This window comes from Zeus faber (assembly GCF_960531495.2).
Source record: "Zeus faber genome assembly, chromosome: 3".
Taxonomy (NCBI): domain Eukaryota; kingdom Metazoa; phylum Chordata; class Actinopteri; order Zeiformes; family Zeidae; genus Zeus; species Zeus faber.
Genome location: NC_137190.1, coordinates 12,734,615 through 12,757,587, shown reverse-complemented (window position 1 = coordinate 12,757,587; position 22,973 = coordinate 12,734,615). Strand labels below are relative to the sequence as shown.

At 42.0% G+C, this 22,973-nt stretch overlaps 1 protein-coding gene across 2 annotated transcripts in view; it reads left to right on the top strand.

The window, feature by feature from the left end:
* LOC307227749 (FERM domain-containing protein 5-like) overlaps positions 1-22,973 on the top strand; it is a gene marked incomplete at its 5' end in the record, with an annotated part of 79,298 nt that overhangs the window by 49,495 nt on the left and 6,830 nt on the right. Inside the window, 12 exons of one of the 2 annotated variants that reach the window (XM_079997171.1) lie at positions 7,333-7,437; positions 9,546-9,588; positions 9,694-9,772; positions 12,015-12,112; positions 15,903-16,026; positions 17,211-17,298; positions 18,704-18,792; positions 19,625-19,688; positions 20,107-20,198; positions 20,293-20,367; positions 20,675-20,743; positions 20,859-20,965. In XM_079997171.1, coding sequence (XP_079853297.1) covers positions 7,333-7,437; positions 9,546-9,588; positions 9,694-9,772; positions 12,015-12,112; positions 15,903-16,026; positions 17,211-17,298; positions 18,704-18,792; positions 19,625-19,688; positions 20,107-20,198; positions 20,293-20,367; positions 20,675-20,743; positions 20,859-20,965 — 1,033 coding nt within the window. The remainder of the gene's footprint in view (positions 1-7,332; positions 7,438-9,545; positions 9,589-9,693; positions 9,773-12,014; positions 12,113-15,902; positions 16,027-17,210; positions 17,299-18,703; positions 18,793-19,624; positions 19,689-20,106; positions 20,199-20,292; positions 20,368-20,674; positions 20,744-20,858; positions 20,966-22,973) is intronic. The other variant, XM_079997172.1, reaches the window with a different exon arrangement.

The window sequence follows — 22,973 nt, the reverse complement described above, 5'->3', positions numbered from 1 at the left end:
GGTTAAGCCCCTGCAGTAGAGGGAGCCCGCCGTACTTTCTCCCTCCTAATCACTAACTAGCAGGATCTTCCCGCTTCGCCGCTGCCAGAGAAGCACTTATGTAAGCATGTCTCTTCTCTCTGGAGACGGCGGATGGCCGGCGCGCCATGCGCTAACCTTTAGAACCCATTCCTCAGTTGTTACAATTTACATCCTCCACCTTAAAATGACACCATCTTTTATTGATGCTGTGTTTCCCTTGCTGTTATGGAAACCCATATCAATAATTAATCCGAGGCACGGCCGGGCCGGGAGAACGGCTCGGTGTTGGCCGCTCTCTGCCGAAGACCCCGGCGATCATTAGGTCCCAGCGAGGGTTAACGCCATCCCTCCTTGTGTGACTTTTATTACACCTCTGATGAAGCACTGCGCGTGCTTCCATAAAGCCCTAATGGTCCACAGGCCTGTGCTAATCCCATTTCACTATGAGTCATGGTGGGTGATGGCATGCCGGCCCACTGTGTCCCCCCACATTGCACCACAGCCAGACGCTCGTATTTATTGGGGGATTACGCACTTTACACACGGATGCACACGCACAGCTCCACAGACACGACCATAAACACTTAAAGTTGTTGCCACAATATTCTAAGGACAACCTTGTTTAAAAGCAAACTTTTTAACCTGGGCAGACAGATTTAAATAACCTTTGACCTCCTGACCTCCATCTTTCGGGAGCATTAATTGATGGTGCCTTTGCGCCCTTTAGCCCTGCGGTCTGTGAACATTTTAATAGCACTATCTTTAACGCGGGTCCTGAAAAAGTCTTAAAAATGCACAATCATACACGCACACACACACACACACACACACACACACACACACACACACAAGTCGAGTTCCAGGATGACATTGGTCCAAACCACGGACAAACACATTGCCATTCATAGAAAAGCAATTTGGGATAGACAGTCCCTCAGCTTCCCCATACTACAGTATATTATAAGCGATTTATTATATTTATTGTTTAATTAGGTTTGTTACTTTGATTCAAAATGAACTTTCATGCCCAAGAGCTGAGTGGGATTGGAAAAGAATTGACGAATAATGTGAAGTTTAATTACTCCTGAAAATTGGTTTGGGTGCACTGAGCCTGATGAATGGAGAGGTGAGGGGAAAAAATAATATGCATTAAAGTACAGAGTTTATTTTCTTGCTTACGCCTTTTTAAAAATGAAAACTTGTTAGTTTTTATAATTACAATGAAGCGTGACACAACCTTGTCAAAACAAACGGTGGATTTTGCTCGAGCCTTAATTGGTCTCAACGTCTTTCACGTTGTTTTGTTAAATTCACGGGAATTAAGGATTCCAGCTCGGCTGCCGCCGGGTGACGTTTGCTCGGCTTTGACTTGACGCTCCACGTCCAGACCCTCCAGACCAGGGGGCGGGCGGTGGCCCCGCTCCGTCTGAAAACAACCAATTCAAATGATCCTGTAGGAGAATGGGACAGAATTAAGCTTGTGAACAGTTTTGCAGAGTGTGATGAGATGAGCTGACAGAAAGGAAGTGTTTAAGCCGCCTTTTGTCCACCCCGAAACGAGAGCCTTATTTCACAAGTGAAACTTTTAATTATTATAGTCTGGCGAGATATCTCGCCCCCCCCCTGACTCCATTTTGATGATTTTCTGCTTTAATGTCAAGGTTTCTGCGCTGAGTGTACACGATTCTTTTAACACTTTGGGATTGAATGCGACCCTTGATATATCAAATCCGTTTTTCTCATTAAATACAACCATTGTTCAGGTTTGTGAATTGGGCTAAACCTTTAACAGAAGATGATATCGCTAAATTTACACTTACTGCATGCGTATTTTCGTTGCTAGCGTTTGCAGGCCTCACAAAAAAAATCCATCAGTACCATTTGGACGTGTGTTTTCTCCCATTGCTCAGGGCTCCTACAGCTTCAGAAAGCGTATTACATTTACAGGACAATGAAGCACATTAGTGGTAGAGTAAAAAATGGAGCGGGGATGGAATAACAATACCCACAATTAAAACCACATGACCTCCAACCACATAATGGGTCCACACCACAATTGCCGTGTTTAACTATGGCGCTTCCGGTGTCTCTCCCCATCTACCAGCCTGCTTCTCCATTGTACACCATGCCTGGGCTGGGAACTGAAAAGGATGTTGAAGAACACTTAATTTCAGATCAATATTTTCTGAGCCTGGGAGCCCGGCGCTCTTTCCCAGCGGGGCCGTGGTCAACCAGCTGGAGTTGAATGCAGCCTCATCGGTATGCAGCACGGTGCAACGCACGCAGCGCAATCTTCACTCCGCCGCCTCATGACGCTGCTGCTTATACACAAGGTTTTGCTGCTTGATGCTGCTGTTCTATTTGCTCGGGGTCAAAGCGAGGACTGCGATGTTCGCACAGAGCGACAGAACTGCGTATTCCCAAGTCCCGAAACTTTTAAGAAGAAGAAGAATCTTTAATTATCACGCAACACACCACACTACAACACACACACATGCGTTTGATGGTGGCCGGTGAAATGAGGCCTCTGCATTTAACCCATCCTGGCTTGTCCTTCCTCCGGGGGGGCAGCCAGGAGCAGTGGGCAGCATTTGTGGACGCGCCCGGGAACCCGGTGATGACTGTCCATCGCTGGTCAGACGATGATGTGTGCATGTTTTTGGTGGGGGTCCTTACTGACGTTAGGTGGAGGAAACCCCATGTGAGCACGGGGAGAACATGCAAACTCCACACAGAAGGGCTCCTATTGGGGTCCTTCGGGAGGTTCCAGGGGGTCCCCAGCAACGTCATTATTTCATTTACAAGCCGTCAGGGCTGTTAGAGAATGTTCAATTATGAGTGTTTTCATCCTGGTTTCACTGTTTTTTCCCTTACTGTAGTGTAGACGGATATAGAGGTTTGGACTTAATCATATCCAGCCATAAAAATCCTCTCCGATTGGGCTCCAAGAGACAAAATCCCGTCCAATAGGGTTCCAGGCCTAATGTGTATCAATTGAGGGTCCTTCATCCCTGCTCCTGCTCTTACTGTAGATTTACCTACTCTTAAAAACAATTAACTACGTCGACGAGTGTGGTGTCTGTTACTGCCGGCGGTGCTGAGAAGAGAACGGCCGACGCTGTGGTGCGTCGCTCACGAGCGGGAGGGTGGTGCAAAGCAGACACAGACAAACATACATCTGGAGCAAAGGTTGTACGGTCGATCTGGGATCAGGGCGTCGTTTTGCAGAGTGATTGAGCAAGTCCACACTTCTGCTTTGAAAAGCACGTGATCTGATCCGACCAAACAACGGTGTAAAAACACACATGCGGTGGAAAAACGAATGATTAGAAGGAATTTCATGACATTTCATTGCAGAAATGACAAATACAAGCCAAATTCTAAGCGTATACTGATTAGTTGGTTCATTGTGTGTGTGTGTGTGTGCGCGCGCTGTTCATTTTGTTTTGTGAGTGTTGAAAGTCTGATTGGCAGGGTAGTCATTCATAATGAATGATTGCCAATTATGCAGTTATTTCCAGTTCATTGCTTTGCAAAATTTTCGGATTGAGATAAATTGCCCTTCCTCCTTGTTGTTGTTCAATAACCAGTGGCTGGAAGGTCGGTCATCAATAACATTACACACACACACACACACATTTTCAAGTATGCACAGACACATAGGAATAATGTTAGCAAGGCTAGATTGGGTGTTGCTGAAATTTACACTTGTATAAAAGGCAGATGGACTGAGTAGGAGGGAAAATGTTGTGGATGTAATGGTAACATTCATAATGTGTTTTGTGTGTGTGTGTGTGTGTGTCTAACTTGTTTGTGTGTGTGTGCTTCGATAGATAGATGAGTATATAGGTACTGCAGGTATGATAGATAACACTAAACTAGACATGGATACATTTGCAATGTGCAATAAACCCAAGAGGTTGACAATAAAATAACAGTAAACCAAAAACATGATGAAATTAACCAAAGATAAATAACTGAACAGTAGAAAACTGGTACAGAAATGAACACTAGACCTTATGATATATATTAAATATAAACCTACAAATTCACTACACAGTGTTAGTGTGTGTGTGTGTGTGTGTGTGTGTGTGTGTTTACTCAACAGGGCTGTAGTGCTGCGCATGTCTGTCTGTCTGTCTGTGCGTGCGTGCGTGTGTATGTGTGGTTACTCAGCAGGGCTGTGTGTCTGTGTAAGTGTGTGTGTGTGTGTGTGTGTGTGTGTGTGGGGTTATGCAGCAGGGCTGTGTGTGTGTGTGTGTGTGTGAGTGTGTGTGTGGTTATGCAGCAGGGCTGTGTGTGTGTGTGTGTGTGTGTGTGTGTGTGTGTGGTTACGCAGCAGGGCTGTGTGTGTGTGTGTATGTGTGTGTGTGTGTGTGTGAGTGTGTGTGTGTGTGTGTGTGTGTGTGTGTGTGTGTGTGTGTGTGTGTGTGTGTGTGTGGTTACGCAGCAGGGCTGTGTGTGTGTGTGTATGTGTGTGTGTGTGTGTGTGTGTGTGTGTGTGTGTGTGTGTGTGTGTGTGTGTGTGTGTGTGTGTGTGTGGTTACGCAGCAGGGCTGTCGTCCCGCATGGCTGTGTGTTGTGACAGTGAAGTACAGATGCAGTGACAGGGCAGTGGCGGTTGAAAGGTCAGGGCTCCACACGACGCCCGGGACACTTTCCTGACTCGGCTGCCGTGGTTTTGACAAATTGTAATAATCTGTTAAATTCTTATTGGCAACTGAAATAATACTCATACTTATACAACTTTAAAGTTCTAATACACAAACTAAACTGAACAGCACCTTTCATACACAACATGTAACTCTGCTGACATGCTTTACATTAAAATAAGGCCATCAGATAGTAACAATTAAAGTAAATAAGCAAAAAGCATTTATAAAGTAGAATAAAAGGAGAATTAAGAGAATGGAATAAATAAAATAACAGGCTAAGAATAAGATAATAAAAATGTTATTGTTGCATGGCATGTATGAAAGGTACTACACAAATAAAAGTTATTATTTATATATATGTTTTTTATTCAAATTATTTAATTTTAATTTCTATTTATTTGTTTATTTTCATTTATTTATTCATTTTTAACCTATGCTGTCAGCATGCTGGGCATACAACACATAGTATTATTATTATTATTAATATTACGATTGGTGTTTTTCAGGCTTAAAGTATCTGAAACATGACAACAGCAGTACGCACAGACACGGTTGAGGTCTCATTAGAACCGGGATGTACAGATTTTATCAGTCTTGAATCTAATCTACATTAGGAGCAGAAATAAATGGAAAACTCTTCATTTTACTGGAAGTAGAAGAATGCTGCCGCAATTTGATTCGTTTTAGAAACGGGGCGCTTTGTGACATCACCACCCGACGTTATCGAAGTCCAAGCTTCGTCTCTTGGAACTCATTTGCATCCAGCCCTCAATACGCCGAGACGGTCAACTTGAGCCCATGCTGCATTTAAAGCAAACTCGGGACAACTGTGACTCGTGCTGCGTTTTACAAAACCGGGTAAACTATAAACAGTCACAGAAGGCGTTTGTCCGACCGCAGGAAGTTCTAAGAACCTTTGGAGGAATTGACCCATGTCTTTATTTATACACAATTTATTTAAGAAAACTTAAATGTAAATGAACTATCACGGCATTACGGAAACTCCGAAACTCTGAAACACGACTACACTGGACCCCGCGTATCGCTGCCTGCAGCTATATTCCTTTTTATTGTTACAAACGGTGAATGCAAAGTAAAATGAATACAAATACCGCAGTGCACTGTTCTGACACGTGTAGTAAAATAGAATGTATTCAGAGCTAAAGGCAGTGTGATCTTCTAGTGTTGAGGTGAAACCCGGGAAACGCAATTGGTTATTTATTTGGTGCTTAGCGAGAGAGATAAATATATTTTTGTCACGATCGAGGTTTTTTATATATATATATTTATATATATTATAAGGGAAAAAATGCAATTCAATGTGTTCTGTTTGTGATCAAATATTTGGTTTGTGGTTCAGTTTGAGATTCATTCAATATCCCTGCGCTCAGTGCAGGGGCCTTGGGAGGCTTTTCTGGAGTCATTCATCAATGTCTTTTTCTCGCTCTCTCGCTCTCCCTCTCATATAAACACATATACAATCTCTTTTTCTCTGCTAGTCCTCTCCTTTCCAGATCTAATAATTCTTTTATTTTCTCTGACGGTGCACCCCCCCAATGCGCCCAATGCGGCACCTTCCCTCCCTGGGGTTTGTCTGTCCGTCCCGTTTGGCGGCCGCGGCGCTCTTTACACGGTCAAGTCATTCCACAGCGCAAGCCCTATACGGTGCGCCGCTAAAAACGTCAGCGACATGGATAACCGTGTTTATGGCCTTGTAACGGTTAGTGACGCAAACCGCTCAGGAGTTGGAAGGCGAAAGAGGATCGATTTAGTAACATGGAAATAAGAACCGAGAACGAAATTCAAGTCCAAGGCAAGAGAGGCCGAGGCGCCGGTCCTCCCCCGCTCACGCGCACGTCGCACCGCCTGAATCAAAGGAGCGAGGAGTAGGAAGATGGAACGACCCTTTTTACCGAGCGGCTCGTCAAGAACCGAAACCTTAAAAAAATTAATAAAAATAAAATTAAAAAAAGGTTCAAGCCTTTCGGCGCGACTAATGGTTCTCACTTTCGGTGCGAAACCGATATGTGAGGCGAATTATTACAGCCTTGCAATTTAGATCTTGCAACACAAAAGCCCATCTCCATTATCCACCGTCACTTGTCTTACTTTCTAATGTAAGAACCTTCCGTTTAAATGCAGCTTCAAGTAATTTTTACATCTGTTGGCCGCGTGCTGAAGATGCTGAGGATGAATAAAATGTTACTGTTGAAACCCCGTCGGCCGTTCAGCCCGGCTACACCTTGTCCCCGCTACGTCTCCCGAGTCTTTTTCCGGAGGCGAGATTTTAAGGCTTCACAGATGGTGGCTGTTGTGTATGAATATTTGATAGCCCTCAGATATCTCCCCCGAGGCTCGGTGAAATATTTAAGCTCATTTCTGGTGTCCATTATTAGAATTTTGGAGTCTCAGCAGACGCGCGGAAAGCGGGCTCTCTGAGTCAGAGTGGGACTTAATGTGACGGTGTCCGGCGGCATAGCCTCCAACACCAAGATCCCACCCTCCCCCCACGACAGTCCCTGACTTTGTTCCCTCGACGTCTCGCTGGCGAAAAACAATGAAGCAATATGGCCCGAGCCCGGCAGAAACATCACACTTCATCATATAAGAAATGTAAGAAAAACGAGCGATTTCTCCTCTTGTTTCCCTGTTCCAGCGGGACGCCAAGGGACAGTACCTGTTTGACCTCATCTGCCACCACCTCAACCTGCTGGAGAAAGACTACTTCGGCATTCGATATGTCGACCCAGACAAGCAGAGGGTGAGTTTTTGTTTCGTCTCCGTGGAAATTTCATTACATTTTGAATCAAAGCGGATTGAATTGGTCGCGGTGGACGAGGAACAGTGGCCCGTCGTCGGTCCCTCATCTGTTTCTTTCCCTGGCACCGCGTGTTCTTTCCCTTACAATAGACAGGACTGTGTTTCTAGAACCAAAGTGAAACCATCAATCCTTTCATCACCATAAATCTCAAAACATTTTTGCATGGGTACCAATAACCTATATTCATATTTATACATCATACATCTATCATTTATTTATTAAAATGGAGGGCCTCAAACCAATTGCTTGAGGGCCACGGGCAGCTTGCCCTCTCCCTGGGGGGGGTGCTTGAAAGATATGAGCCAAAGAAGGTGTTCTAGATTTTGTTTTATTGTGAAATTTAGAAGAAAAAGAAGAAAATAATTATATATATATATATATATATATATATATATATAATTTTTTTTCCCCCCAAATAGTGATGATGACAATGACGCTTTAATTCATAATAATATCAGTAGAGGTAGTGATTTTATATAAATGGTTATTGTCAATGGCATTTTCTGAGGAAAATACAGAGGAAAAACTGAATATTCAAATAAAATATGTATTTGTGGGCAAGATTTAGTCATACGCCTTATACACCTAGAGCACAAATTAACTATGGCAAACGATTTATGAATTAATTTGTAAACTGTTGCGAACACTTCCGACACTAAACCACAAGTAAAAGTAGTTATTTTTTTAATTGTTAAATCCACACTTTTGGGAACACCAACAGTTTGTCGTTCTGTGTGTTTATGTCTGATAAGCCCCTGAAAGACAAACCTAAGACGCTCTGAGGGAACACGCGTGTCTGACGCAAGGATGAGAAAGAGTTTGAGGCTCCTTGTTTGGTAACACGGGGTCCCAGTAGTTAGCACAACCTCCGGAGAACCCCTGCTTCCAGCTCCAGGATCTGATGGAGGCAACGATACAACAGTGATAAAGAGAGGAGGAAAAAAAAAAAAAAAAAAAAAAGTAATCCCCGGATACAGACCCAGGACAAAACACAAAATAAAGATTTCCCAGGTTGGGTGGGTAAAGGTTACCCTTCCAGATGGAATGTCGATTAGATCACGGATTCTCGAGCTTCAGTATTGCAGTAAATGTCAGATATTTGGTTGGATAGCAGAGGAACGAGCTCCTACAACGGTGGTATTCAAAGTTTTATACGATTTCAAGGACTTGACACCTCACCCAAAAAGTACAAATAAAATATATGCAAACTAACATAGTTTATAGTAAACCAGGTCGAGCAGTCGTATTCATATGAATAAAGATAAATTATTATTATTAATAATAATAATAATAATAATAATAATAATATATATGCATACCTTTCTTCTTTTTGATTTCTTGCTAGGGGGCGCACCCCATAGTTTAAATACCACGGTCTGACATTTTTTCATCATTGTAACTTAAAAAATTGTTGATGGCAAATGGATGAACGTGTTCCCCCAGTGTGGGTGTTCAGAAGGAACTGTCTGAACGTCAAGCGAGAAGTTGCAGTTCTCCTTGCCTGGAGAATTAAAAGCTAAACACATTTCTCCAGGGCGGAGGTGTCACTGGAACACTGTCAGCGTGCGGAGGAAGCGTCCACATCCCAAGCCATTAGAGACGGTCTCTGCTCCTGGTGCAACGCAGTGTCCTCCTCCTCCGTCCAGAATATTTAATATCTCAAGACGTTGGAACTGTGTCTCTCTGCAATAAAAACAACCCTTGTACTACATTTTGTTTAGGACTCTAGTCGTGGTGTTAATGCCAGCATAGACATCACAGTATAAAGATCTGTTCTAGAAGTCCTGAACTATAATATAGGACGTACCCTTTGTTTTATCGTTGTTGTTTTATTGTTTTTTTATTTTTTTCATGCCCTTTTATAAATGATATATTTGTATTTTACATTTTATATATTTTAACATGTTTTTTCTTCATTTTCATTTTATTTGGCAGATTTATTTATTGAGCAATTCTGTGTCATATTTTAATATATTTGAAAATAAATATATTTTAATGTTTTTTTTTACATTTCCTCACTAAATTGTCTTACTTTTGTTTTCTTCCAGCATTGGTTGGAGTTTACAAAATCAATTGCCAAACAAATGAAATGTGAGTACTATTTTTGCCCTTTTTATAATAATCCACGTTTTATTTCACTGCAAACTGATATCTGCATTGCACATTTAGATTTTACATAACTAATTCCATTGACAGCCCAGCCGCCATTCACCATGTGTTTGCGAGTCAAGTTTTATCCACCTGACCCCGCTGCACTGAAAGAAGAAATCACAAGGTAAGACTCCAGGCTGGAGAAGTGGACAATTGGCAACCTTTGATAATGGCCTCCAACTGCTCCCTGTTATGATATCTGTTTGCCTTCCATAAAATGATCTGTTGATCCATCTCAAAATGAATATATCTTTGGGATGCCCGAAGAGAACCAAACAGTGAAAATCATGAAGTGGATCTATATACATACAGTACATCCCACATCTTTGATATAAAATATCATTAAAAAGGCTTCATCATATGCACCATATTACCAGAGATTTAACTTAACTTAATAATGTATAAATACCCACACGCATTTAGTGAATTAAAAATGTAAGTACCATATTGTTAAGTATTAGTTATTATGATCTAGTAAAGTAAAAGTAGATTCACTGTACCTGAGTGTTCAGAAAGAATGAACATTGACTTAAATCCATATTTTTATGTATATAAATATAAATGCAGATAAATAAAAACTAAAGTAAGACAAATAGAGCGATGGTGTGCTTTGAAACGTAGTAGAGTGAAAGCCAAAAGTCTCTGACACTGATTCTGCTGAAGGAAGGACAGATACTTGGAAAATGCTTGATTTACCTCCACTGCTTATTACAGCTGACATATCATACAGAAAATATAATTGATCATTTAAAATATATATATTTTTCCATTTTGCTTCCAAGGCCCCCCTAAGTGTGACCCCTCTGTTGGGGGATTTGATTGTTATTCTATAGAAAGATGCAATGTTGGGAAGGTGTGTGTGTGTGTGTGTGGTGGGGGTGGAGGTGGGGGTGGGTGGCCTGGCTTTACAGCCAAATGGAGGGAACGGCCAGACTGTTCAGGCGTGCCGGGATCCCTATAAATCACCTCCTTCAACCAGATGCGACAAAGCCTCTTTTTCACGTTGCGCTCTCACAGCTTCCTTCACCATCTGCTGGCCCCTCCAGCAGACACACTGCCATGCCCGAGTCGATGCATTCACAAGGTCACATGCTCTCAAACACAAACTTCCACCCCCATCAGTCGCGGACAGTATCGTGGAAAATATGACACAGAATCCCAGAAGCTAATCCAGAGGTCTCCACACCCCTCCGTCTATACCCAACCTCTTCTGAGACGCTGTGCAGCAACAGGAAACAGCCGCCGTACTATGTAGAGCGGCGTCGGAAGCGAGTGAAGTGAACGCTGTGTGGAAAACTCCTAAATCTGACTAGGGGCTTCAGTGGATCTCCACGGACCTCCAGCCAACACAGGAATCATACGCCTGAGCACGGTCGATTCCGAAAGAACGAATTGATCTAAACCGCTGTGTCTAGACAACAAAGTAGGGAATCTAAAAGAAAAATGTATGATTCATGAAAATGTTCAAAAAGAAAAAAAAAATAATAATAATAATTTGGTTACAGGTTGATTTATTTTTTCTCTCATACTTCCAGGTTTTTTGGAGGGAGGGAGGGAGGATGGAGAGTTAGAGGGTTGGCGTCTGGTCACGGAGCTTTCAAGCTTCATCTATTATAATAATAATAATGAATTTTATTTGTTAAAGTGCTTTCCTTAGAACTCAAAGCACTGTCTAATCAGGGAAAAAAATGTTTTAACTAAAAGCAGATCAGTCAGGCCCAAAAGTGAAAAGGAGATCAGGTCGATATAACATGATATTTAAAATGTAAAAGATATCAAATAAACCGTACAAAGATATGCTGTCATTTGAGGAGGCGGCGTCACAGTCAACCCAGAGGAAGTCCCTTAAATGAAGGCGATTCAGATTTATCTGACGGCGTTTGGAGACTTTGAGGCTTTCATTGTTTGGGAGCAGAGCAGAGAGTCTCTATAAAGCAGAGAAGGCCCCAATTAAGGGAGACGAAAAGATCAGAAGACGACCGGCTGTGAGGTTCCTCTGGTCTCCAGGCAGGAAGCACGCAGGCACACACAAATAACACACACACACACACACACACACACACACACACACACACACACACACACACACACACACACACACACAGCCTTGGGTCCTCATTTCCAGAAGCGTTCTTCTTCTTCAAAAGTGATCTCTAAATAACTTATTAACGACGCCCGTGGCCTCCCAAGTTGCACGGCACGGGGGACATCTTAGGTTGTGAATGTGCACAGTGGGTGTTGTTGGGGAAAAGGAAAAATAAAATAAAGAAAATAAATAAACCTGATCGCTGCTACCAGCCCAATCCGAGTGGTAATAAATGGAATCGGGGGGGCCATGTTTGTGTGACGTGTGTTCCCTTCCACAGATATCTGGTCTTCCTGCAGATCAAGAGGGATCTGTACCACGGCCGACTCCTGTGCAAGACCTCAGACGCTGCTCTGCTGGCTGCCTACATCCTGCAAGGTAGAGTTTATCCTGCAAAGGAACAAAAGCGAGTTTGTTTGCTTTTTGTTTTGTTTTTGTGTGTAATTGAATGTCTGTAATCACTGTGTAGTTTGCAAAAGCGCGATGGACCATTCATCCACTTTTTAACCCACGTCAAATTGAGTCGTCTTGAAAGAACAAGGACGTCAGGCTATCAGCGGGGGAGATAAGTCATTTTCTCTCCATTACTGAAGTTGACCTTTTGGGAGGGAAATGGAAAGCTTTTTCATCCGACGGGCCCCTTTGGTTTTGGCTTGTACGGCTCATTGGTATTCAGGTAACGGAGGCCGTTAGAAGCAGTTCTCCCCCCGTCCCACAACCTGTGAGCCAGGCAGCCTCTCCAGGCCGCGTGCGCAGAATCCCAATGCTCTCTGTGTGTCCTGGTGTGTCCTTACCCCCCCATACTAGAGCCCTGAACCTTAAAGGACCATACAGGCCATAAAATCAGGTTTTAGCACACACTTTTCACAATAGATAGATGGATAAGATACTTAATTCATCCCCCACATTTTAAGTCAGAATAGCTCACAAAAAAAACAGTAGCCAAAATAATAATAGTAATAATAATAAATATAGCTGCAGGCAGCAATACACGGGGTCCAGTTTAGTCGTGTTGGGTGCGTTTTAGTTTCCCGGGTTCTATGGAACGCATGGGCTCCCTCCGGTCTGTCGTCTCCTGGTTGCTCGTCTCGCGGAGCAACCGCTATGTGGTCTACACAAGCGCAGCCCTCCTGTCTTTAAAACAGCCGTCCATGTTTGCCTGTGAACCAGAACTTCTCATTGTTATAACTCACCGTGTTGTCTGCGGAAATAGAGCTGCTCTCTCAGCGACGGGTGTCCGGCGCGTCATTTATTTGTTGAGTTTTTTTCCCTGGATTCAATTTTCAGTAAGTTACGTTTCCATGGAATACGAAAAACGTTGTGGTATTTCTGTGCGGGATTACCATTGCACCAAAGAGATAAAATATCAATCGAACAGACCCAGACATCTACCAGGTAAGAAGGTACATAAATAGACATGTACGACTAGTTTGGAATCCCTAACCACTACACAGGACACACTGCCAATGAACTGAACCATAACCTGCACATTTATCGGACATAGTATGATGACGACACAAAACGTCTTACCGTACTCTAAAATCACATTTCGATACCACATACCAGCTGAATGTTTTGGGTGAAATTGGGTCGGTTTTTCACTCCTCTCTGCGCCATATCTGGATGGATTTGGATGAAACTTAAACCACGAGATGTTTGTCATACCTGTTCTAACGGGACGTTAACCATGTTCGTAGCTTCTGCCGTTCTTCTGTTTCAAATAGTTAAAATTGTGATCATTTTTCCCAAGCAGTAAAGAAAGACAATAAAAATAATGAAAAAGAAAATGTAAATATATGGGGGAAAAAAAGTATATACAATAAGAAGAAGAGAAGAAACAGTCTTTATTTGTCTCACGACACTCCACAACACATGCTTGCACACACACACACACACACATGCACATGCTTGATGGTGGCCGGTGAAATGGCTCCTCTGCTTTTAACCCATCCTGGCTTGTCCTTCCTCCGGGGGCACAGCCAGGAGCAGTGGGCAGCGTACGTGGACGCGCCCGGGGACCAGATGATAAGTGTCCATCGCTGGTCAGACGATGATGGGTGCATGTTTTTGGGGGGGGTCCTTACTGACGTGAGGTGGAGGAAACCCCATGTGAGCACGGGGAGAACATGCAAACTCCACACAGAAAGGCTCCTGTTTTTTGGAAGATAACCCGCCGGAGCTATAAAACCGACTGTGTACAGTAAAATGTCAATTTACACTAAACCTAATAAACAACAAATATGAATTTAAAAAAAAACATCAAAAAATGAAAGCTAAAAATTAAATACTTGAATTTGATCATGTCCAAAAATAAAATACAGTCCTATACAATAACTTATGAAATAAACAACCAGAAAAATGAACTTAATTACCCTTTGACCATTCTTCTGTTTTTAATATTGTCATTGTTTTGGTTTTGGGAAATTCTAATGATACGGTGAGGAACCTTAAAATAACCTCCTGATCTCGTTGACAATGACCACAACACATATTTGTGCCAGAGGTATGTCTCCATTCTGTTATTTTGTTGATTTCATGTTAAAGCAAGATATGAAATGGATCTAACAAATACATAACACAGTGAAATGAAGTAACCTCCTGAAACTAAAATGTGTGCTACTATAGTTGGCAGCGAGATCAGGAGATCATTTTAAGGAAAGTTTCTCACTGACTCGTTGAATTTTATAAAAACCCCAAAATAGAGATGATACAAATAAATCAAACGGGAACTACCGTCAGTAAAAATGGTCAGGGGGGGTGATTAAGTTTATTCCTAAAGGGGACCTTTTATGAAAAACTCACTTTTTCGGTGCTTTGCACATACATTTGTGTCTCTGATGGGCCTACTGTACCAACACACAAACTGTGAAATATGACAAGTCAGTCAGTTTTGTTTTTTTCAGTTTTCCTGTCTCGGTCAGAAAACATGTGATCCAACACGCCCCTCAAATTTGTCGGCCCCTGTCGGTAGAATTAGAACCGACCCCCATCTGGGTAACTCCACCCGCGGCTGGAGAAGTTCCAAGCGCTGCCGGGAACTGTTCTGTTCACACAGGCCAGCACAAATCTTTAAAAAGAAATGGGAATTGCTACCCACTGTCCTCGAAAAAACTGCAAACGATGAAAATTAAGTATTTTAATTTCTGCGGTGTGTTTCTTTCCAAAGAAAATAAGCTATATGGTAGATAGACTGTAGGCTGCAACACACGATCCGCTGTGCGTTTCTCCAAATAAATCCAATAAAAAATGTTGTGATTGTGGATGTATTTATTTAATTTTATTTTCTGATGTTTGCTAACTGAATGAAACAAAATCCCTGTGTGCACTGTCCCTGGGTGCGGCGCCCCCCCCTAAGCCTCGAGAACGGCAACCAAAGTCTGAGCAAACCTTTAAATGAGGCCTTGTAGCCCTAATATGAGTGAAGATTCAGTGACTGGATTGCTTACTATTTGCCTCAAATTTGTTCAGAAACAGACTTTGGCGGACTGAAAAGCTGAAGACAATGAAAGCTACGGCGTAAATACAACGAAACCTGGAAGTCAAGCTCAAACCCCATTGTCTCACAGTGCCCAGAACTCGTGCCCAAACCCCATTGGCTCACAGAACTAAGGGCCTCAGGAGGGAGGCACCACCCACTGAAACAGAGCGTCTTGGAACAGGCTGGGTTAGAGGCATGTGAGAATGCAATGTGGCAAGAATGCATAATCTGAGTGGTACTTTCAGCAAAAAACTTCAAAAACACGCTTTTGGGGACCTCAGAGACCCATATTAACTTGTTTAAAAGGAGCATAATTGGTCCACTTTAAGTTCATCTATTAATTGTATAAGACAGTCTATTTTATTTTTGGACATTACCTTTTAGTTTTTTATATATATTTTTTTGTGTGTGTCTGTCTCCTTTGATTATTATAATTTTTTTAATACCTTGTCTTATTTGAATGTTAGTGTTACCATTCAAAAGCATGTAAGCATTTAATTATGTAGATACTTAGAGACACTTTTTGGCAAATTTACCTCAAAAGCTGATATAAATAACAGTTGGTCGTAGATGGAAAAGCAAAAACAAAAGGGCCTGAGCGCTTACAATACTTGTGTTTATGTTTCACATATAGTTGTTTATTGCATGCTCTTTGCTCTGCTCCCACCCTCCTGCTCTTTGTTTTTGCAGCTGAAATCGGCGACTACGACCCTGGGAAGCACCCAGAGGGCTACAGCTCCAAGTTCCAGTTCTTCCCCAAGCACTCTGAGCGACTGGAGCGGAGGATCGCCGATATCCACAAGACTGAGCTGATGTAAGGTGACACCTGTCTGAGGTGCAGCACTGCCCTGTTTCCCCGGGCCCAGCGGCACACCACCCACCATGCACAGCTCCACCTATTCCTCCACCTCTCCCTCTCTGCTTTGACTGGAAGTAGGGAGACAGGAATGGGGCACAGGTCTATTTCTCAAAAGAAGCCCCTCATTGAGTCAAACCTCCCATAATATTTTATATTAAAGGATCGGAGCTGACATTATGTGTAGAATATGGATGTGTACGGCACAAAAAGGAGTAGGTAGAGGGAACGAAACTAAGGTTTAGTTAGATAAATCCTCCAATAAAATAACATTCATAATAAGAATATGTATTACATATTTCCTCTTAATTCTATTTACTCTGCATTAAATACTAAGCAAATGCTCTAAGAATAAAAAAAAAATAGCACATGCAATTTATTTCTCAGTTTAGATTTTCAGGATATCAGATTTAATTTTAGCATCAAACCAATCGGGAATTTTGATCTAATTGTGGCTATTGGATATTCAAGGTCACAGTTATGTAACTTGGGATCCTGAACCTATTATATCCATTTATTCCTGGACGGGTGAATCAGAATCTTATCACTGTGTGTGTGTGTGCATTTGGTGTTATCCCATTCTGCTCTCTAGTGGTCATGTCCAGCATCTTTTTTGACTCTTCTTAGCCCATGAGTCCCTTTCCTTCTAAGGTCTGGGTTTGGCTGTAGCTATTTATACATGGTAATAAATACAATATGGGTTGATCTTATATAGCATTGCATTGTTTTAATAGCCCCAGGTGGAGTAGATTGGGGAGGGGTTACCATTCAAGGATGTTTGTGTTTTGAAGATACAAAAACGTGCTTCAGAACATAAATAAATGGGGGGGGGGTTTCCAGAACACTATCCCATACTTTTTAATTGGCCCATAATAGATGATCAGTAGTGGTTTTGTCCACATACTTTTTAAATACACTTTTTAATCAATTTGTCAAGATGAGATGTTTCTAGTATGTTATCTTTCTCAGGAACTATAAAATAAATGGTAATTACTATCTTTTACTATTACTAACTAATCTAATTATTATCATCTTCCTCCCATCTGCCCTATCACTGTAAACTACCTGGATACTAAGATAGTTTGGAACTGCAGAGACTCTGGTGGTGCCGTGACTTAACGTGTTTTTATTTCTCTCACCAGAGGTCAGTCTCCAGAGACGTCGGAGCTGAATTTCCTCCAGAAAGCCCAGATGCTGGAGACGTACGGGGTCGACCCGCATCCGTGCAAGGTACGCGCACAGACCTCTTACAGCACGGCAAGTTACGACAACGAGGCGAATAGGCTTCAATTATTCTGGTTACGTTTTGACAAAGCTCTGTGGCTCGGATAAAAACCAGAGAACTTTGAACCAGGGTTCGACTGACATGTCGGAATGCCGGAATTCTGGTCGATATATTGGACCGATATTTACATTTTATTAGATATCGTATATCGGCCTGTCAATGTCATAAACCTGCGATATGAAAAGAGTCCCTCGACTGTATACAGACCGTTTTACAGTACATCGGTATATTTTCAAACGAGGTATAGGAGACAACACTGTTTATATCGATAAAGTTTGATGTTGTGTTAAAATACATAAGCCGTTTCTTCAGTAAAGCCGTGCCGGCTGAGTCTCTCCTCTCTCTGCGCAGCCCCGCCAGCCTTCGGGCTTCTTTTTTTGTGAAGTCACTTGAAAAGAATCACGGGTTGTGGGTTGGCTTTTTTTGGGGGGGTGGGGGGGGATGCTTCATTTAAAAATATGTGGTTGCCTGTTACAAATATATGAAGAGACTTTTTTTTTGTATCGTATGTTATGTATTTGTTTTACATTTATAGTCGCTATTTTCCGACAGATGCCGTCTGATTACAGCTGTCATGCACTTTTATTTTGCAAATGCAATTTTATTTTCTTTGCACATTTATGAAAATTTAATGTGGGGGGAAAAAAAAAAAAAAAAGTAAAGCAGTAATGTATCCTGGAATTATTTTTACACTTTTTTAGGATTTTTTTTGGCGTAAAGAATTTAGAATTTAACAATATAGAATATTGGCACAAAATATCGATATGGGCGGCCTCACTCACACTTATATCGGAATCGGCCCTTAAAAAAAACCCACACGGGGCGAGCCCTGCTTTTAATTACACAACAGTTCAAGGGTACTTTGCAAAACATATTTACCGGTGCTCACAGAATTCTCCTAGAAAGCAGAATGTGCCGTCATGCTGAACTCCAGAAGATAGTCTGCTCTGAGGGGATCTACCCATATTATATGAAATGTTACTCGTCTTAGTCTTTGAACCTTTTAAATCCTTCACATTCAACATTTTTGTGGTGATTTAATTGACTCTGACTCCACCCCCCCACCCCAAAGTCTGGCCGTTTGTCTGGCTCCATTCCACCAAAATGAGCTGACAAATCCGGTTTTACAGTCGATAATAATATAAGAGATAAGATAAAACCTAAATAAACCTGGAGGGAAATGAAGGCGTCGCAGCAGCAAAAAAAACAGCGCAGCCGAGAAAGATACGAAACAACACACATCTACCTATGTACAGTATGCATCTATGTAATGTTTGCAAAGCTCACAGAATCTATCAACGGCGATCGACTCTATTACATTTGTTTGATTACGTTTGGTCTCAATGCCAGGATGTGTCTGGGAACCCAGCCTTTCTGGCCTTCACTCCCTTTGGCTTCACTGTGCTCCAAGGAAACAGAAGAGTCCACTTCCTCAAATGGTGAGACGCGTCGCACGGACTGAGAGAGAGAGAGAGAGAGAGAGAGAGAGAGAGAGAGAGAGAGAGAGAGAGAGAGAGAGAGAGAGAGAGAGAGAGAGAGAGAGAGAGAGAGAGAGAGAGAGAGAGAGAGAGAGAGAGAGAGAGAGAGAGAGAGAGAGAGAGAGAGAGAGAGAGAGAGAGAGTGAGTGTGTGTGTGTGTGTGTGTGTGTGTGTGCTCTTCCATGTTAATGAGCCCAGATCTTCTCGTTGCATAGTCAGCAGCTCTTTCAAAGACTTCCGCCTTGCAGAGGTTTCAGGGTTTTTTGTTTTTTTTCCTCTCACCAGTGACACCGACTAGGCCAAACAATCCTGTCGGGCTGTACTCTGTTAAACACTGCGCATATATAGTATTTGCATTACGGCGACTACGATCCTACAGGGCTGAATTCCATATGGAATTTTGAAATAAAAGATTGTTTGTTCGAGTACTGTGGTAAAGAATTCCACTTTGAGAGTAGCTTTCCCTGGGCTTAGCGGCACCCAACCAGAGAGGAAGCGATAATGGGAATAATGTGTGTTGCTGCAGGCCCAGATCTACTGTTTTGCATCCGTCTGATTTTCCTTCCCGACACCATCTGTGATATAGCCAGAGAGCCGCTGTTCAGACACATTAAACACATTTGTCGCGTATGACCGAGATTTGTGGGGAATTCTCAGGGTGATGGATGAACACCACTGCTTATCATTTTTGCAACGCCGCTGATGAATATTCTGCTTTCCAACCCTCTCCATTATCCCCCCCGCCCCCTGTTCTAAATGTCTCCCGTTCCCTCCCCCTCCCCATGTGCCTCAGGGATGAGGTTACCAAGCTGAAGTTTGAAGCAAAGACGTTCCATATATATGCAAATCAGACGGAGGTGAGTGTGTGTGCGCATTATTGAAACGGCCTCCAAACCCCCCTCGCCCCGGCCTGCGGAGCAGCAGTGAAATGATCGTAGCCGTGTTTTACTTCTCCCGGAAGGCAGTTCGATCCGAGTGAGAAACGACCGGACGAGGCCGACCATTTCTTTATAAGTCCCAATTTGTTTTGTCTTTTTGAGAAGAAACGGATATACCACATGTCAAGGCGGTTAGCTTGTTCAGAAATATTAATGCCGTTTCATCAGCAGTTAGTTAATCGACCGGACATGTCATGTTCGTTACATGTGTCTGCGGAACGGCAGTGGTATCACGAGGGGACGATTAAACGTGATGGATTACATGAGCCTTACGTGTAAATGCATACACGCAGCACATATACAAATGCATCTTAAGTTAAATAATACCACTTCACAGGACAAGAAGATCATACTCACGTACTTTGCACCTACGCCCGAGGCCTGTAAGCACCTATGGAAGTGTGGAGTGGAGAACCAGGCCTTCTTCAAGTGAGTCGGCGTGACTAGAAACGGTGGAATACAGAACAACGGTTGTATTATTCCTTATTATTCCCCTCGCTTCATCTCTCCATTCGTCCCGCAGGTTGGATAAGTCCAGTCAGGTCCGCACCGTCTCTAGTAGTAATCTGTTCTTTAAGGGAAGTCGCTTCAGATACAGGTATGGAACGTCTGCACAAACATCCAATTAAGTATATAAACCCTGTCGCCGTGATGTACATCGACAGAGCACATTGCTTCCTGTTTGGCTGTTAGTGAGTTCATTTTGTTTTTTCCAGATTGAACCAATGCATGGCTTAATGTTACTAGTGATACTGCCAGTAACATAATAATGATATATTTCTAGGGACATGTTTACTTGCCTAAGTTTGTATGTTTGGTTAGACAGAATTTGGTTATGTTCCTCATTTATGCAAGATTTGGTTCATTACTTTTGATTTATTTAGCATTTTATTGTTTTCTTGCAGTGGAAGGGTTGCAAAAGAAGTCATGGAACAAAGTGCCAAAATAAAACGAGATCCCCCTGAGATTCACAGGTTACATTTTATTGTAGAACCTATTCTGCTTCTCCACTATAAATCCACTTTGAACAACCTAAATCTTACTGAAAGGTGTCCATCAAATCGTGTGTGTGTGTGTGTGTGTATCTAGAGCTGGCCTGGTCCCCAGTAGGAGCTGTCCCTCCATCACACACGGCCCTCGTTTGACCAGTGTGCCCCGGACCCGACGGAGAGCTGTGCACATCTCCATCATGGAAGGTAAAACACAAGACAATGGATGGGTGTGCGCACGTGCACATACACGTACACACGTACACACACACACACACACACACACACACACACACTAGAGGAATAACAGATTCTAATGCATGTTAATACTCACTAAATAAATAACTATATAGACTTACTTACTAATACTTAACTTAGTATCAACTGACAATTTCAAATTGATTACATTAAAATGTAAAACTCCCTTATAAATATAACATACATCACAGTTAAACAGTGGTATAAAGGCAAAGATGTTTGGAGTGGTTATGGTTGATATTATATTGATGTACTATTATTATATAGTAAAAATGTGTTATCTTAAAGGTAAAGTTTTTGTTTTAAAGGTAGAGGCTTGTGTGGTTGAGGACAGGCTAAGCACATGGATGGACAATTACTGTACCAGGGTTTTTCCTGCATTGAAAGGCCTGAGGCGGCCTGCCTGAGGCTTTTGTTATATACACACCACATGTTGATCTCAGCGTACCTCATTGGCTGTTATAATGTAGCTGTGTCAACAGAGAACGCAATACATTCAAAGTTACTTTGAAGAAAGAAAAAAAAAAAAAATTTTCCCCTCACCCATGTCCCCTAAGTGGCTCTGTGCATTGCTACTCACAGTTGTTCCCCCAATAAATTCAGTTTACCCATTTAAATAGCCTGGCTAGTTAGGCACGTAATGTTGCATCATTGCAAATGTCATGAGACAATGCTCATTGTCAAACCATTAATAAATGAAAAAACGAGAATAGATTTACCGCCACCATTACAATAATAATGATAGACTAATTAGCCATCAAAATACTGTTTGAATAGGTGATTGTTCTTGTCCATTCACAGATCAGGACAAGAGAAAAGGCAAGACCACAGATTTATTTAATAAAATAGCCTGATATGGGGAAGTAGCAAGGTGAACACATGAAACCAAATAATAGATTATTCCTTTAAAATATTTGTGTATTCTAGTTTGTATTAGACATTTCAGGCAGGGGATGGACTTGGGACAAGAAGTGGCTGAACATCCAAGAGATGACCGGGTGGGGAGTCATGACGTCTAGATTTATGGATCAAGGATATCCTGACTGATCATAGATATTAAATCCAAATGATCTTTCCCTTTACCGGTAGACGTGCCGCTGATAAACACGGAACCAGCAGATTTCTGTCTGCTGCAGGGTGGCAGTGGACGTGCCACATCAGGAGGAGATAAGACTTCAGGGGCCTTGTCAAAATGTTTTACAGGGAAAACAAAACAAGGAGGGTCAGATGGTCTCTCACTGGAAAAGTACATTTAAAACAGTTACAAGCACTAATGTTCAGTTTTAGTGGCACTTATTTCAGTTGTTTACAAATCGTTAAACAAATATTTAAATTTAAGTTGGTAACATTAAACATGTAACTTTTTTTTTTTTTTAATCTACATCAATACTTTGAAGGGGTCTCCTGAGGAACTGAACGTAGTTCCAAATTTACATGTACGGAGTGACACATGAGTTGACGGGGGCAGTAAAGCCGGACCGACCACAGCCGCTGTCATGTCTTATTTTGAGCCAGGAAAAACCCCGGTTACCAAAGGGAAATGTCAAATCCCAATGCTATAGATATAGGGAGTCCCCAATGTGCAGACAAGTTGATTATTAACTTTGTACTTAGTTAATAATAATAATAAGTAAAAAAAAAAAAAAAAAAAATTAACTTTATAATTAATTTAGTATACGCTCAGTATCAGCTGATTTAGTCAACGATTGACACTTTTTGTATTACATTTTTATTTAACCAGGGAGGTCTCATTGAGATAAAGAGTCCTGATCAAGACATCAGCATAAAACATCTCGGTTGCAGCAAACAAAAAACAAAAAATTTAACAGGTGAATTAAGATAAAACAAATATTAAGGACTAAAGTGTGCATGCGCTAATAAGAGCCCATCTCCAGTAACTTCCAGTACATCAGTCTTACTAAACGGATTCTGAACATTGGACTGTGCAAGGGCACAA